This window comes from Hippoglossus stenolepis, chromosome 7, assembly GCF_022539355.2.
Source record: "Hippoglossus stenolepis isolate QCI-W04-F060 chromosome 7, HSTE1.2, whole genome shotgun sequence".
NCBI classification, from domain to species: domain Eukaryota; kingdom Metazoa; phylum Chordata; class Actinopteri; order Pleuronectiformes; family Pleuronectidae; genus Hippoglossus; species Hippoglossus stenolepis.
The window spans coordinates 19,807,195-19,826,225 of NC_061489.1; the positions used below are offsets into that span (position 1 = coordinate 19,807,195).

General features: G+C 41.0%; 1 protein-coding gene across 3 annotated transcripts in view; it reads right to left on the reverse strand.

The window, feature by feature from the left end:
- The window catches only part of diaph2 (diaphanous-related formin 2), a 340,142-nt gene that overhangs the window by 81,619 nt on the left and 239,492 nt on the right, over positions 1–19,031 (reverse strand). For all 3 annotated transcript variants that reach the window (XM_035160754.2, XM_047340479.1, XM_047340478.1), the window contains exon 26: positions 15,435–15,559. In XM_035160754.2, the coding sequence (XP_035016645.1) occupies positions 15,435–15,559 (125 nt within the window). The remainder of the gene's footprint in view (positions 1–15,434; positions 15,560–19,031) is intronic.

The following is a 19,031-nucleotide window of genomic DNA, read 5'->3' on the forward strand; positions in this document are numbered from 1 at the left end:
TTAACACACTTCTGTACTATACATTATGATGGACAGGGAGAAGTCAAGCTTCGGGTAAAATACCTTAATTCATCTGTGCTACTTCATTAAGCACCTAATTGACTGTGACTTCTCCATTCCCATATTGGCTAGTGATCTGTGCACAGTGTGTATCTATCGAACAACACACTCAGACTCAAATATCACAGAAAAGCAAAGGGGGATTCGGTTCCTCCCTCTGCACAGGGCCAATTAGAGAAACCAGCATTTAGATGAGGGAGCAGGATAAAAGAAACTAAACAGAATTAAAGCCCAAACAAATATATATTCAGGAGGAGGAAACACCTTTGGATGGAGATCTCAAATATTATTGGTAAGAAAGAGTGTAAAAGACACTGTAGGGACATTGTCTTATGTACTTTTTTTATAGGTTGGTCAAATGTCATGTGTAGCTTTGCCCTTTCTACAACTACTTGTTTTTAGACTGGCAATGAATAATTTAGACATACCGCATTAAAATAAAATAAAATGTAAATCACTATTTAATCATAGGATGGTACAAAGAAAGCATCATAAACGTATGAGTAAATAAATCATTTGTATCTAATGTATTGTTAACCAGTGGCACAGACGATAGCATCAGCAATCACTAATGATTTACATGGGGCTGTCTCACAAATCTAGTGAAAATAAAGGGCTCTGGAAATCTAGTGGGTGCCCTGTGAAGTCTGTTTGGCAACACAGAGCCATTTGGGGCTGTGTTCAGCATATCTACTCGCTCATGCATTTTCTCCCTCTTGGGATCCTGAAGAGTTAGCAACCCTTTTAAAGCTTAGTAAATCAAGGAGGAAGCAAAAAAAAAAAAGAAAAAAAGAAGAAATAAAACTGGTAACATGAGAGAGTGAAGACAAGGAAGTAATAGATGGGTGAGGAAGACAGAGGAAGAGAGAGAATGAGAGAAGGGGGCTCATCTTTTTGCAAATCGTATCATCTCTGTGAAAGCGGACAGAAAGAAAAGAGATGAGCATTACTACTAATCTCCAATCTCCACCTTGAAAAGAAGTCTGACTTTCATTTGCCACTGACAAGCTCCCTCTTGTGATCTTTCTAGACGACAAAAGCTCTCAGTGACTTGATTACATAGTGTATTTACTGACCTACAGTCTCCAGCACAGAATACATCTCCCTGATGGGCCGAATTACAACGCGTTTTTTCTTCCACATATGTTTTTAAATACTACGGCTTTGGAAAAAAACCAAAACATACATTGTTTCATGGTAATCGGTAGACTGTGAAATTAGCTAATCTTGGAAAGGATTATTATCTGATCAGCCTTGCATCGGGGAGAATACTTGATACTGCTCTGTTTCATATCGAAATCTAATAAGCTTAAAGGTAAGTATAGGGCTTAGTATTCATTTGTGGATAGAGAAACCCATTCTGCATATAGTTCACTTGTAATATGATAAGGAGATATTGTTGGGGGATTAGGTTATCTCCCTGGAGATCTATTAGTGGATAAGTCCTACTGGCTGTCTTATGAATCATTACCCTTACTAGTTACAATCTGATCCGCACACACTCTCCCTCAACTACAAACAACATGACCATCAGCACTCGCACTCACGCACAAGCAAAGCACACAAACAGGCCCTGTGATATAAACCCACATGTCTAACAGCAGGAAAGTGCATTTTCAAGGCCCTACTTCCCAATGGAGACCCAACATCCGGTATGAAAGACCACTTGACGAGTTGTTGGGCTTCAGTGTCTAGAATAGAGGGATGGAAATCAGTCGATTGCCAACCTGTGTCCGCGGCACAGCAGGACATATCCATCTCCCGGTCAGGGACACTGCATCAGCTGTAAATCCTGCAATAATGGCTAAAGTGACATTAAATAACACAGGGACTAATCTCATTCAAGGAGAATTTTCTTTCAGTCAAGCCGGCTCCAGCAGAGTGCTTTTGGGCTATTAGCACAGTAACCAAAATGGAGAAGCAATCGGTGGAATGACTCGATGAAGAATGCCATAATGTCTAATGGCATTATGAACACATTGGCACTATGTTTCACCGGCCCGGCCCCTGCCATTACACATTGAGCTCAGACAACATCCCGTAACACGGTCACGCTGTGGTATTTAAGGGAAAGGGAAAGAAAAAAAGACAACAAGGGTTGGATGGACGAAATTCAATCCACTTTTTTTCCTACCCGTTAGAAATCTATTAGAGGCCAATAAGGATGCTGCGGGGAGAGGGTTTGTAATATTTCAGGTCAGCCTTAGAGGTTAATTGTTGAGTCGTCTGTCTGGTCAGTGAGGGGATCACCGTGTGAAACCAATCCTGGAGGCAGGGGATGAACGGCGAGTGAGGATGGAATTCAGGAGATTAGAGCGACTGATGTGAGAGAGAGAGTGAGAGGAGAGAGAGAGAGAGAGAGAGAGAGAGAGAGAGAGAGAGAGAGAGAGAGGAGGGAAACGTGAACCCATGGACCTCAAATCAACACTTTCACAAGGCTGCCAATGCTAAGTGGGTTTAGAAAATACACTTAATGTGCTTGAGATTGGTTATGTGCAGCCAACAAGGCCACCAGGGCTAGGACTACTTACATTTAAAGTACAGGCTGTTGTTTAGCCTTTGTGTCAAGCAGAGTGCAGCCGACATGATGTTAACATTAAAAATAGCTGTAGTACATATGAAGACAATAGAACACATACAAAGGCAACACAATTAAAGTCCAGCTAAATCACATCCATGGAACTCAAGGAACGTCCATTTGACTCGTGTTATTCTGCTTCTCTAGGTTACCATTTAAAGGGAACACAAATACAATTGCATGAAAAACAACAGGCTCTGTGTTTACTTTGTTCTGATAAAGGTCAAATTAAAATGTAAAAATGGAGGCTGCGGTGGGGTGATGATAAATATTCGGCTGTCTGTTCAGATGTACTGAGAAAAGACACGGCCCTCCTGTGGGCATCGCTGCACATCTCTCTGGTCGCCTCCATGCCAGTCCCATTTCACAACTTGTTCTACAACTGTGTCACACACACACACACACACACGCAGAGAGTGCACCGGGGCACTTTCACTCAGACGCTCACACATACAGAATGTCCCTCATCACCTTGCTCAGAGATGAATGCGTTCGCCACTGTCCTCAATCATTTTAATCACTTCAAAGGAAAATGCCTCATTCACGGCTATCATGCTGTACTGCCTCGCAGCTATCTCATGTATATACACATTCCTGCACTCCCTAAAACAACCCCCCTTTGCTCTCTCTCGCAAACACACACACATCGACTCTCTGATAGGACAAAATCCTGTGATATTGAATACTGTGTAACCCACTTTGCTCTGCGCCTCTCGCTCAATGACACAGAGACGCATAAAGTCAGTTACTATCATTGATAAACATATGAAGAAATAGGCAAATACAAACTTACATACATATTCACAAACTGCAAAAGAGTGAAGTAAATGAAGTAGTTTAGGAGATCATTAAACGTAAATCAGGAATTTATGAGTATTTGAGTAGAGGACAGCTCATAATGTGTTAACATCTCAATTTTAACATGCATTATTCCACTTAGTGAAAAAATACTGTTAACCTTTAAACAGGACTGTTAACCTCATCGCTGTATTATTCAATTAAAGGTCAAACAACAATAGATAGTAAATACCCATAAATAGGGAGGTACTTAAAACTCCCAGTAGCATTCTGTATAATTGTACAAAAAAGGCAACATTTTGAACAATAATTGATATCAATTATGTTAATACTGGTATAGGGATTCAATGAGGGCTGACCTGCATGTTTTAAAGCACAGGAATATTAGCCATAATCATAGCAATGCTCAAACCTGAATTATAATTACAGTGTGTTTTTACAGAACCTTCTGGAATTGACGTGTACAAAATAGGGGAGGCACGTTTAATCCATCCTTGTTATTGTGCATTAAAGTATAAACAGAAATGTAGCAACCTGATAGCTGAATGGTTGGGGTTCATACCACAGGGGCCTACATTCCACCAACTGCAGGTTGCCGGTTTAACTCCCAGCTGGCCAAAATTGGGGGGTTCATTTTATTTCCCAAGGACACTTCAGCAATGCAAACTGAAGGAGCCAGGAGTGGAACCACCAACCTTTAGATGAATGGATGACTGGTTTTATCTCATGAGCATCAGACTGATGCTGCTCTACTCACTATGTTTTGATATGTGAACCGTTCCCAATGATTAATTACACTAGAGACTAGAGAGTGAAGGTTATAGTTCGAATGTTCAAGTGTGTGAGGGTTAGGGCTTTTCTCAAAAAGACTTTGACAGTGTGATTTTGATTTGATCAACCACAAGATGCTGCACTTCTTTGAAAGCAATAAAAAACAGTAGTCACTATAAATATTAAAGTGATGGACAGGGAAAAGCAGCATAACAATGAACAGTCACATCATAATGATTCTTTCTTTTATATCTGCCTTAAAAGTCTGATTTGTACATGGAAACTGTAGGAGTAGGCCTAAGGAGTCTATGCAAATGGACTTGTATCTCAGATAGAACGTCGTGACTTTTCTCACAGAGGTTTAAGATCATGACCACTGGTTCAAAAAAAGCCTGAGGCATCATAACCCTGTTGTACTATCCATCACAAACAGGGCTCAATAGAAGGGCACCGCCAGTCAGTCATTCTAACTGCTAGTTATTCTCTATTGTGCTACATTGCATTTAAAGTTTTCTCTAGAAAATGTACGGAGAGCTTTCTTAGCAGTTGTCGTTCGCAGTGACCATGTTCCTCCACTGTTGGTACTTTCATTATGTACTTTCATAACAAGAACTACTTATTAACTTTTATATTATACTCCCTATAAATCTGGTGATTTTATGATTTATTTGTGTTAATTGTTGCCCTGTGAAGCACCTTTATTTTAAATAAAAAAGATTATTATTATTATTATATACAGGATTACCATATGCTATGTTCATGTTATGTTTATCCTCCATCGGGGAGATGCTAGAATCTGTAAGTGTAATTTCCTGTAGGTTGGTGAGAGCTCAGTTTTTGGGTTGATTTCAAGAACCTGTTCATCGTTCTTTAAGAATATCAGTTTAGCTTCTCAGTGCATAAACACTTCTAATTTCACTTTAAGAGTCGGTACAAGAAAAATAAGTCCTTAAAAGTTGCACTTTTATTCATAAGGAGTAAAAAAATAGAAGTTTTTTTGCCAGCTGGAATCTCAAACCACTGACAAGACAGCCCGAGTGAGTAGAGTGAATATTTTTGCAAAATGAATTTCAGTTTTTTTAAATTCGTGCTTTCATACTGTCAGTCTGCATGAAAGCACCAAATTTACTTTAGAGCACAGCAGTCAGCAAAGAGTTCGGATAAAAGGAAAAATTCCACTTACAGTGGGGTCCAAATGCCTGAGACTACTTTATCATTAAAGTGGAAGGGAAAATGATCTCAGACTTTTGGTCCAAACTGTATGAGCAGTATCATGTAACTCTGTGCACAAAATAAATTTGACAAGGGAAATTCATAAATATTAGCAGCTGTATGTTCTTTCCACCTCCTCAAGTATCCATGAAAGTTGTTACACGGAAGAATAAAAAAACAAAGGAGAGTAACTGAGAAAGAGGCATATGGTCTATACAGATCGTCCCCATGTTCCCAAGTTAGGATAGAAAGCTGTAAGGCATCAAAGCAGAAAGCCCAGGGATCAGCCATAAGTCTTCATTACAGAAAGTCAATTCAAGGTCAGCTGCTGGTTCAGGTAGAAGATGTGTTTCACACATCCCTGTTGCTGTTAAATGAAAGGGCTCAGACCCACCAACAGTATACACTCTGTGTGTGTGTGACAGAGAAAAAAAAATAGAAAATGTGCAAAAACAAATTAAAATATTCATATCACAAATGTATATATATATATTTTTTTATTTTCCTGTTATTGCAGCTAACAGCAGTAAGTGTTAAATGCCTCTTTGTCTTTGTGTCAGTGCTACAGCATGAGGTCACAGCCAACTGGCTCCTCTCATGTGCTCATGTACATGTAGAAGCCTTCATCAACACTACCACTCGCACTTCTGGAGGTCACACCATCCATCCATGCTGATAATTGTGGGTTAATTGTCAATAAAAACCCACACAGGCAACACTGTTGTTTTGACACACAGTATATTAGCCCTATTGATGAAAGCTATAAAGGCATTTGTGAATACTCCATTTGCTGTGACATGCCTGACATATTACTGGTTTGATGCACTGGAAAGAGGTAATGAGGATATCAACATTAAACACGTGGTAATGTGCGAGTGTGTTCACATCAGATAACATTAAAGCCCATGTACCAAGTCAGTTGTGTTGCTCTGTGCCGTAAAGATACATGGAACAACCAGATTAGATGCAGAGATGAAGCAGTGAAGCCATATGTCAGGTCTTGCTTTGCCCGTGATTGCCTTCAACCTAGCGAGTGACATAGGAGCAGACCATTGATTGGTTCAATCGGTGTACCATTCACTTATCGCCCGGGTATATTTATTGACCCAGTCAGAGACGGAGGGTTATGGCTCACCATGTAAAACAAGGATATTACCAGTTAGGTTCATGCAAAGTTCATACATTGCTCCTTTATGCCAGTTTTGGATAGTCTCACGATGTGGAGAAAGAGTCAATAGTTCCTACCAATTAAGACTTTAGAGATAGTTCAGAATTATTTTTAATCCAATAAAATTATCAATGTCTCCTGAATATAAAATTAGCAGTTTTTTCACAAATGCTTGGATGGAGAGACGGGGGTTACAAGCCTCTCAGCACATGTCATCAGCAAAGAAGATCCTCTGAAAGCTAAAAATTCAACAGTGTTTTGACAATTCTGTCTCGGCCTTGACTGGCAGAGAATGCCAGCCAATGCCAATTTGAAATGCGACAAGGAAAAACAAAGCCTGTCAGAATGAGTTGGAGAGACGTCTACTGAGAGCCACATGTGGTGAGAAACAGAGTCGTGGGGGAGAGAGGGAAGGGTGGGGGCAGGGGAGCGAGAGACAGAAAAACTGTTCCTGCTCGACATGACTCTGTCCCTAAGACACACGTCACGCTGCTCCCCCCACAGTGGGTGACTCTGACAGGATCTGCGCAGCGCTTCCACCCTCTGTGTGATTGATGAGCCTCATTTTGCCAATTAATGGAGAATCCCCTGTTGACTACCATCAGATTGCCGTTTGTAACTGTTAGTGTTTCTGACTGTCACAAATTCATTTTAATTAGAGATCTCTTTCTCCTCCGACTTTTCCATTGTGCCTGAAATTTTGCAGAGGCGAGTGCACAGTGACATGCTGGGGAAATGACCCACTGTGTTATTTACTCATTTAATTTGTTCACAAAGTGCACGGCTTAAGCTGCTGAAGGCCACATCTCAGAGTCGACCTCAGTGTCGACCATATACCGTATCTTATAATCAATTAGCAAACGTGAGGCAATTAGTGCTCTTTATTTGCATAATGAAGCGGCTAATTGCTCCAAAGCGAGCAAATACAGTCAATAGGTTCGGATAATGGTTTTTGTAGGACTATGAAAATGAAGCTGCGGAGGTGTTCCGTCATACAGACACTAGATCCCTGGCTCCTGTCAAGGGAGGGCAAGGGTAGCCACTGTGGAGCGAAGTAAGAAATCAACAGAGAGCCCAGTAACAAACAGCAGAACAACATCCTGCTCCCACGACGGCATTAGCAAGAAAGGGATAACATTACCGCGAGGAAAAGGAGAGAAAGTGTTTGGGCATTAGTTTGATTTACATTTTAGAAAGGCTTTCAACTGCCATACACAGCAACTTCAGCTAATGATACTGAGGCCTTTTCATCAAGGAGCTTTCCCCAGCCTCTTGGGCACTGCCCCATAGCACTTATTTGCAATAAGGCACAACAAATGGTGCTGCTATACTGGGCTGCTCAGGAATAAATGTCAGCCATTTTATAAATGTCAGCCCTGTACACCATCTACCAGCATTAAATACATTTCGCCCAACTCATATTACAATTAACTACTACAATAGAAGCTGTAATATTGTTAGTAGTTATTACAAAACTTGCTTAAAGGGATAATGCAGGGCGCTTCAAGGACATGGAAAAAGCATCATATGTAGTATCATAGATTTATTTAGTTAACATGAATTCCATGTGTTAAGGCAGACATCTCCCATGGATTCATACACTGAATAAAAACACAGTAAACCCTCGGTGCCTCATATTTACGAGACAAATAACTCTAGTCACGTTTGCCTTCCACTTGCATTTGATAGAATAATTTGCCAACAATGGGCCTGCCATTCAACTGAGTCTCAGGGATTTCATTAAAACATCAAATGAAAGTGAAATCATGAGCCATGACGGTGGAGAGTGGGGATGGCTAAGCAGAGAAGCGTGGCTGGTGTCTACTGCAGGATTAGAGCTCAGCAACAAGTGCTCAAGGGGGGCTTTGCATCAAACCCAGGAGCCCATGACAAATGAGGGCGGCTGGGCCTCTGTCTATTACCCTGCACTAAGCCCAAGCCTTTTGGGGACGTAATGAGGTGCAGATTGGTGGTGCCGCTGCCACTGGGTCCTTAGCCTGACTTTCTGTGGAGCAGAACGAATCAGCAGAGACCCGGGCCAATGGGGGTAAAGCAATACAGCGGCTGAGCGACACCAGGAAACATGGCGATAAAACAGATTAACTATTATTTTCTATTCAGGACACTGCAGATTGCTAAATACATTGACTCTATATGTGTGTACTTAACCATGTATAATGTATATTAAATGTACACAGGAAGCCGGGGGATGTATACAATCGGTGTGTAAGGGAGCAGTTAAATTGCAAGGCAGCATGCTTGAATCCCAATAGGACGTTGCAGATCCCGAAGGATGTATGCCGTATACTGCCAAGGATTCGCTCCCAGGACTGGCAGGGCATGGAGGCTTTATCAGTGGAATATGACAGTTGTTCACTCAGGAGCAAAGAGGCAGATCCAGTGTAATTCATGGGTGTACCTCCTGTACTCCAGCGTCACAACTCCTCCTGCTCCTGGGAGCGACAATCCGGGCGACTTGTCAGCAAGCTCGCTCTGATGGTTAATGGAGCTGCCGCATCAGGCCAAGTGTCACAGCCTAACAAGATACTGATTGGCAAACTTCTAGGGAATTCACTCATACTACCAGAGGGCACGGGGATTGTCTTCCGTCTGGCAGTGAACACAGACGATGGCAACATGATATTTTCTGCAGATACAAAGTAGTACATGTTTATTCTTTGAAATTTGTCACTTGTTTTTTTTGGGGGGGGGCTTCATCAGATTTTAATATATGGCTGATGTGTGTCTAATTTGGTTCAAAGTTTGTTCTGGAAGCCAGAGCTGTCAGAGCCAGATCCAAAGATCTGCTCAGGCAGTTCTAGTTTGAATATTTCAAAAGTAGTGGGATTCTGTGCAGAACATTTTTTCTCACTGAAACTTATATGCCAATGTTGTTTCACAAAATTAATTAAAGAGGTAAAATGATTAATGAATGAATCAATCTGCCACTAATTTAATAATCACATAATAATTGTGATGCATGTCAGGCGGCTGTCCTCTATATCCGTAAGGTTCGCGGTTCGATCCCCGTCTGCCATCTGAATGATGTGTGGAAGAGAAAGTGCTGCACACAGATGCACTGTATGAATGTGTCTGTGAATGGGTGAATGCAAAAACTGTACTGTAAAGCACTTTGGTCATCAAGACCAGAAGAGCGCGATATCAAAACAGACCATTAAGGTAATTTAGTAAAGAAAAGGACAAACAAGTATTCATCATCTTAAATGTAAAGATTTGCTTAAGTTTAGTCGAATTACATTTGATACAATAAACAAGACTGTTGGGCCAACACAGAAAAACAATTAAACAAAGTTTAGTGTTTATACAGTAGAACAGAAAAGTATGCGCTCTCTCTGACTCTTGCAGAGAATATCAAGATTAGTGCTATATAATATGACAGCCGACAGTGTAGGTGCAATAGGTTACACAAAGGGTTCTACACTGTATGGATATCAGTCATATGGTTTAAAAGTCAAAATTAATTGACTCCCTGTGCAACAATGCCAAGTGGTGCTCTTTTTTTATATACATTTTTCCTTTTCTTTCATATACTTATTATTAGAGCAGCATGATATATTTCTAGTAAATGTTTATTCACATACATATCAAAATATTCATTAAATCCTATATCTCCTCTGACATTAAGCATATAACATGATCAATTAGTATTGGTTGTTGTGATTGCATTTTAACGTTGCTTTATCCAACATAGACAATCACATTGAGGTCAAAGATACAGATAAAGAGCTCAGGCAATGTCTGTTTTAAACATGTCCTGTACTTATTTACACCGATTTCCACTGAATTTTTGAATAATTAAAAAGCTCCATGGTTTATCTGTGCTTCAGTTAATTGGCCACACAGTTTACAGTGAATTTCATTAGTGGAAGAAAGTGGTTTTTTTGTGTGTGGCAAAGGGGGTGGGTGTTTGTGTGTTTATGCTTTACAAATTAAAAGGAGCTAGCAAAGTGCCACCAGCATGTTTTAACCCAATTTCAATATACAAATATACCAAACATAAACATGATTCAGTAAATAATCTGAGTTTCTTTTCATTCAGGCACATGCAGGTGTACTAAAGTGGAATAATTAAAGTGGAATAACACTTCCAGACAAAACACCAGTTTAATGGGGGATGTTTCTGCAGTTTAACCCGGCAGCCTGCTAAACAGAACAATGTTCGACTAACAACCATTTATTTGACCTTAAGTGCCGAGAGAGGAGGAGGAGGTGACACCTGTACACAAAGCTTGCCTGAAGACGACAGAGTCTTGTTCCCTGACAAGGACCATCCATAAGCAAATTGTAGTAAACCTCTTCCTTCAAAGAGAGAACTAAATCAGGCTGTAATCTCTGAGAACAACAGAAGGTGGTGCCTGTATAAATGTATCTGTCGATTTTTAAGTCACAGAGGTGGAAATGCACGCGGAACCTGGGGCAGAGAAAAAGTGTGTCTGGGCTGACCTTGTGTGGGAGGACACTGTTAGATGTGTGCGCTTTGTATGACTCCAGGGCTGGAGGCTTCCTCTGCACCATCATGTATCAATAGCCCCCTTTAAACAGCTATAGTTTTATTAGGAAAATCCATTATCATGCTCTGTGACTACCTCTACTGCTGGATTAATGCCAGAACACACCCCAGCCCCCACTGCCAAGTCCATGTTTGTACATTTCATACTGAATGACAATATTTCTGACGTGATTAGGATGTATTACTCCTTGAAGACCTGTTGTTTTATGTTGACGGGGAACTGTCAGAGAAACCGTGAATGTGAAAACTCAAGGAATACAACTTTTTACAGAAAAAAAAAAAAGTCTACTTGGGTCAGTATCCCAAAGACACATATCCACTGTTGAGGATTTTTTTTGTATTACACTAGTGGCAAGACGTAAGGAGACAATGTGATTTAGGAATGTGAACACCTACATGTAACATAGAGAGTGACAGCAATTCTAGCCATTCATGGATGTGCTGTTAGAATGGGGGACGCAGGGTGAGGAAGATATACTGGGATGTTGTGGGAGACATCTTCAGACTTGGGGGTGATGGTTGCTCATGTTACTCTGTTAGCGTTGTTACATTCTTCCACCTTCTGGTCTCCTTGATGCATCAAGTCTACATTAAAATCTTCTGCATAAGACATCAGCTGCTGCCTGAGTTCTCCTTTCACCAGCTACGTGGATGTTTCACTGGGAAAACTCAATGACAACAGTAACAGTGCTTTGCACACACAGACATGCAGACCCACAGACACAAACAAAATAAGCCTTTAACAGTTGACTGGAAAAACTGTTAGCATCCCACAAATCACTGTGATTTCCTCTTTTCTGACATCTGGTACAAAATTCCAGTCAGTATCACTGATTGTTACCACGGAAACAGTACTCTAGGGCTTTAGCTTGATCGTACAGGGTGACTATTATTTTAAGCTTGAAATTAGTCAGGTTTATATTTTTGCAAAACCATCTTCCTCACATTACGCTGCTCTCAGAGGAAAAATTAGGAAAGATTAAGAGTGATGCACTCTGACTCCGGCCTTCTGGGAAATAAAAGATTAAGCTAAATATCACTGGGTTGGGATAAGGCGCTGAGTACAGCGGGGGGGGGGAGATGTATTGGACATGTCCAGGCATCCATCAAGGCTCAGTCCAGCCTCTCACCATGACGATCGAGCCACCTCACTATCATTAATATTCCAGTATGCAGAGTCCCGCTCTGAGCCTGCAGCTCTACTCTATCATATCCAGCAGCAACAGGAAGTGTGTGTGTGTGTGTGTGTGTGTGTGTGTGTGTGTGTGTGTATGTGATAGCTACAGCCTCTCTAGTGAAATAGGGCTCTCTGGGGGCTTGTGCCTCAACTCTACAGCCTTTGTGGGCTCCCATTACTTCTGACAGATAGAGATCACTAAACTGCTGAACAAACACCCCATTCAGTCATTTGCATACATTACAGTAATGGAAGGAGAAAAATGTATCAATAAAACCAAATAAAGTGTTTCCACTAAGCTCCGCTCCTCTTTCTCTCTTTCTTGAATCCTTCCTTCCTTAATTTTTTCTACTCTGTCCTTCCTTCATTCCATATTTCTTCTCTTTTCTCTGCTGCCCATTTCTTTCAGAATTTCCTAACTGCTATGTGGTGAATTTCTTCTCGTACTATATTTATCATATTGGACTGATTCCCTCCGAAAGGCTACGCACATCAGATGACCACTAAAGATGACAGGTTATTAAAAAACTATTTGCTGTGAAAACGTGTCCTTTGAATGGGTAAAAAAGCCCTGAAATGTCTGAAGCCCGAGCAGATTAGGAACACTAATCATGCATGGTGCAAAACAACAAAACATAATTTATTGTTGAAGTTTTAATTAAAACTGTGCTGCTTTGGGGCACATATTACATTGAAAATACCTTGCAGTGACCATGGCCTTCTGAAATTAATCTTAAGAAAAGGCTGACAACAGTCACAGGGAAACAGAGGCACAGGTACACACATTGCACTGTAAATTACTCCCCCTCTCCCTGTAACACACACAGATGCACATACACACAGACTGACTCATTTATCACCCTGCTCAACAGCCAAGACAACAGAGCTTCACTTAACTTTTTCAGGGTTGCTCAAGCATCAAATGCACGAGTTTTAGCTGTTGTTGTTCTTCCATCTGTCATGCTTCAAGGAACCAACATCCTTTTTCTAATCCCAGGGAAAAGTTTAAGAAGGTATGTTTGCCTTGACTCTGCTATCTTATGTGTACCAGAGGAAATGTCAACCCGAAATATACAGCACTGTATTTCACACTGTTCTTGTTCCAACACTTAGCCGCGCAACACAGATTGCGGCCCTACCTAAGCTCATTGCAAACACTGCTCCTAAGAACCTCGGCAAATCAAGCACAGCCTCCGCTTTTTTATCTCTTTATCTCTCTGTTTGAATGAGGTTTGATTCAAATCACTGTGCACGCTACCACAAAAACAGCCTCAATGTCTCAGGACGTTTAGAGTGGCGGGAAAAATCGCTGTGACAGACATCAGAGAAGTGGGTTCCATTGAAAAATGCATGTATACACACACAGGTCCTACTGTAACAGACCGACAGGTACACTAAAGGCAACATGTGATTCCGTAACACTAGTGTCCTATTAATATGTACTGTAGCAGGAAGATTGACACAAAACACCTGTGTCCTAGATAACTTAGAGCTTAGAGATCCAATACAAAAATATCTGCACCAAATGTCTCCTTGTAGAAATAAAGCTTTCCTGTCAACCTGTTATTGTGATTGCATTATAATTAATTATGCCACTTTATTTTACACAGGAGATGAAAAGCAGTTCCAACACTCCAGGGAGCTAACTGAGAGAACTAACGGCCGTGCACTCTTCATAACTTGACTCCTTTCCGTGTCTCCACCCCAAATAATAAAGGAGGGACAATTATAGTTAAAATAAGACTTTCTGTGTAACTATGGTAATTCTGTGATTTACAAAAAAACAAGAGGAAAGAAAACTGCAACATTATCCATTAAGAAACACTCCAAGACGAAACCCAACACAGGTGGAGAATGAAATATATGTGATGGCAGTGCTTTCCTGCTGGTTCCTGCTTTAAATAAAGCAAAGGCAAAAATAGATCCTATTAAATCCTACTAAACAATGCTCTAGACACCACAACGTAATCAGGTGAGATGGGACAAAGGGAGATTGGAGGAAGTGGGATGTTTCGGGTCATGGTCAGCCAACTTCTTTCTGCCACTCTCTGGGGGGGAACTCCAGACAGTGAGGAAGAGCCATGTTGCAGTACATCTACACTTCTCCATTTCCTCTCACTCTAGTTCTCAAAGGACCTTGAGAATCAATACTGACATTGGATGGAGCAGTTTTCTAGTCGGCCTGCTCTGCCTTCCAGCTGTCACCAGGGAGGTCCTTGCCTCGGTTTTTTTAATTACACAAATTCAAGAGCTCTTCTTCGACGGGGAGCAGATTGTAAACGTGTGAGGAGGCTACAATGCTTACACAACCCAATGTGCAAAGTCAACCTCAAAAGATATAAGACAAAAGGATGCAGAAATCAGGTTAAATGCTGTCTTGCATATAGGCATATGGAAACACCTACTCACTTGTTAAACATAAACATAAAAGGTACTTTGTTTCTTAATAATGCTCGAAACAAAGATAGTGTACTGCTGATTTCTTTACTGTTTTCTACTCATGAAAGGCACCATAGCCTCAGGGTATTGACAAGACTTGATTTCCACCATTGGTCAAACCCACACTGTAAGGACCTTTCCTCTCAGAAAGGGCATTGAAGAAAGTGCAGAGACATGGCTAATTCAATTTGGGAGCAGATATGCTTGGGTTTAAGTGAAACACTCTGTTATCGAAACAGTAGATGTGCCACGAGAGAAGATAGTGCACGCACGGTTGTGTGGAGAGGCTCGTGGCCAGTCAGGAGATGAAATCAGGGATAGGCGATAAGTTGGTTTGAGGGGCTAGAGCCCCTATTAGAGTCCCCCAGGGGACAGGCAGCGGTGGCAGAGTGCAGCAAAAATAGCCACAGGCATGATTTCACTCTTGGGACGCAGGGAGGAGTGAAGAGGGACATCTGATCAACATCTCACAGAAAAGCAGCCAGATGCATTTCCCAAGTTCCCTTGGGTCCCACCTATCACACCAAGTGACTTAAACTGCTTTCCCACTGCCAGGGAGAATACAAACAGCACGCACCTTTGCCACTGCTGGTGGACAATTGGTACACACAATGTCCTGATATGTGAGAACACATTCAGTGTGTTTCAAAAAAGTACAAACCTATGTGATGTGTGAAAATAACCACATCAAAAAGGATATCGACAGTTTTTCCACAAACTTATCTTGCTGGTCATCTTTTTTGGGGAAGTTCTCGATGTCGTTCTCCAGCCTCTGAATTTGACGCTCCATGGTCGTCAAGCTGCTTTTCAAGATCTCAGCGGACACTGTAGAAAAAAAAGCAATAAAGAAGATACACAATGAATCGATTAGTGACAATAATCTGACTCATGCTGGGTTTATAAAAGGGTTCATTAACGGCACATGATGAAAACAACACGGATCCCTGAGAACTTTGTTAAAGTTCAAAGAAAACTCCATGTGAATGATTTAGACCACGTATGTAGTGACACACTGACTCCTGCATTATCCATTTGTGTGTGGCCTAGAAAGCAAGAGCACGTGGATGCGCGTGTGTACAGTGTGTGTCTGCGGTGGCTCATTAATCAGTCTGTAATCACTGTATGCAGAGTTGCTGTGGAATCCACAGTATTCAGAATAGCCCTTTCAAGTGGAGACTTCAAACAGCGAGCAGCATCTTAAGGGATCAGACTGGACAGGAGCATAGATCCAGTACCATGTTTAGGTTGCTGTTAAGACTTTAGTCGTATTGACACAAACCCAAACACACATACGCAGTACAAACATTCGAGTGAAGTGAATAGATAAGTAAAGAGGAAAATTAATTAAAGTCATATGCAGTCATTAAACCACATGCCTCGATTCTAGAAGAGCCTTCATATTATGAGTATTTGAATTGCAGTCAAACAGTGTATTTAGTTTCAAAGGCTTTGTCAGTTCTCTGCAATATTGACAAGCAATTGACTGAAAGTGTGTCTGCTTTTACTGCAGTAGTTTTAATTGCTTTTTAATAATATTTTTCAACTTGGCCTTTGAGGCCCAAAACTAAAAATTTAAACAAAAGATAACTACAGGATGAACACAAATTGCTCGACTGAGGGCAGACTGCTGCCAAAGCCTAATAAACACCTTTTGTAACCCCCATTATGTTCAAGCCGATATTCTATTGGAATGTTAATTATAGTGGAACCAGAATTTGGGCCGGGCTCCGAAAACTATTTCAAACCCAAATGACTTGGTAAAGCCAGGTGAAAAGTTGTGGGGTCGTCAAATCAAATAGTTTATTTATAATCTCTTTGAGAGTTTGATTTGAAACCGTCAATGCAGGTTGTACAGGTGCACACATGAACAACCTTTTTGGCAGAAGATAAAAATGCCCTGATGCATGAATGATGAAATCCATGGATGAGTGATAGTTGAGCGAAAGATGAGTGACCTTGTGTTGACATGCATTTTAAATTGTGTCAATGAAACTGCAAGTGACACATGAGAGAATGAATGATGAATGTCCAAACCATCACCAGCGACCTGTTCATCCTACTTTGCAGCTTGTCATTTAGATTTGCATAGAACTCAAATCAATAACCAAAAATAGGTATTGATTGGAACAGCTCTGTCATTATTTATCACACACTACCCCCACATCTGCAAGGTTAGTCCCTTCACCAGACAGTAATTGAATGTGCTGAGGGAGTGACGAGTAGGGTAATGGACAAGATGTCAAGAGATGTGGCCTCAGCGACATAAGGGTCAACCTTGTCTTGCTTTACATCAATTCCATAACTTGGATTTGCTCTTTTTTTCTCATTTTCTGAAAAGACGACTGGATGGCAAGACGGTGCATCACACAACCAGGACACTGAACCAACCCTCAACCCAGACACAAAGATATCTAGAGTGACCACACACACACACACACACACACACACACACACACACACACACACACACACACACACACACACACACACACACACACACACACACACACACACACACACACACACACACACACAGCTGTGATCAGTCGAGAAGCAATACAACAAGACTTAGGGGTGAGGTCACTGTCATTATTAGACTTGGTAGCTGGCTGGCTGGCTGGATCCAGTGACTGGCAGCTTCACAATTCCTCCTCCGCAATTCTCACAGAACTGACTCCTGGGGATGACAGTGAGAAAACCCCACTATCACATAGCCTGTTTCTCCACTGATAGGACCTCCGAGATCCACATGCTCGCGTCGCAACGCTCTCAGCCCGGCTAATGGTGAAAAAGGAAAATGAACAGCATGGGAGGTAGGCAGTCGGTTGCAAGAGGAGCGACAATTAAATTCACACAAATTTATCGGGGCACGGGAAGGCCGTTGTCATTCATTGTGGATTAGGTTTGCCGCTTGTGGCACGAGCGATAGTATTGGGTAATTATTTGGCTCTAACATTGATCGTAGTATCCACGGTAGCCAAGAATCGGTGACTCCAGCTAACTGTGATAGTGTTTCAGGGGAGCCATTTACAGGATCAGAGTGAAGCCATGGGGCCACAACACAGACTATTGTTTACAAGGGAATTACTTATCCTTGAGACAAACTGGCACACATATCTGTGGCTGTTTTCTGCTCTAGAGGCAAGTTTATGCTTTTTAGAAACACATATACATTAATATCCCCACTCTTCTTTGCTCTAATAATATAGTGTGTACAGAAGCTAGCATGGATTCTTTGGGGATTTCATTAGTGAGATTACCACTAAATTAGTGCTGCTATTTTTAGGGGACAAAACATGGCAACACTGGCATCTTCTGAATACACAATTTCCAGTGGATCCGAGGAGAGAAAGAGGAGAGAGAGAGAGGGATCAAAGAGTATAAATCCATTTTCCAAGACAGATCATTTCTGAAATGTGTCAAATTGTCCTAATCAATGCTGTTAGAAAGGAGTTTTTTTTAATCGACACAAATAAAATATCTTCAGTCAGACATATCTACTCTTTTAACTGTTTCTTTTTCAATTTCTTTATGTTTTCTACCGCCTGCCTATTTGACTATGGACTTGGAAATAACTGCAAAGGTTGAGTGATGCATTGGGGACACCAACGTGTACAACAAAGACAAAAGTTATTTGAAAGACAAGAGGTTAACTTGAGTGAATAACACAAACAGCATGAAAAAAAAAAAACTCCTCTGTGGTCAACCTCCCTCAGTTATTGATATGAGCTCTGCAAAACTGTCTATTGAAGCATCACTCATTCCCATGGAACAAAAGACAAAACAGAAAGTATTTAATTAAGCTTTGCCCCGCTTCTTTCAAATAAACTGCCAGAGAAAAATACTGTGCAGCTCACAATACCAAATCAACCGCTATAATGTGAAGATGTCAACTTTATATTCAGTCATTTGCAGAAGGGGGTAATTTCCATTTTGATTTATAGACAAATAATACCAATCTTTCATCCAGTGCTCTTGCAGTGCCGCCAAAGGTTACAAAGGAAATGGAGATTTATTTTCAACGTAGCTGCCAACGTGGCATAAAAGATCAAGTTTTAAATAATCTACACACTTGTGAAAACAAAGACAAATGCAACATAAAACCAGACAAGGTCGTTCATAAGTGCATTCATCACCTTATATGAGTAAGAGTATGACAAGCTGACGAAATGGATCAACACAGACAGTAGAAATATGTCTGTTATATACGCCAGAAACATGGTCCAGATGATAGGTTGTTTTTAATGCATTAATACAAATGTTGATAATTATGATGAATTAACAGACTAAACTTGGT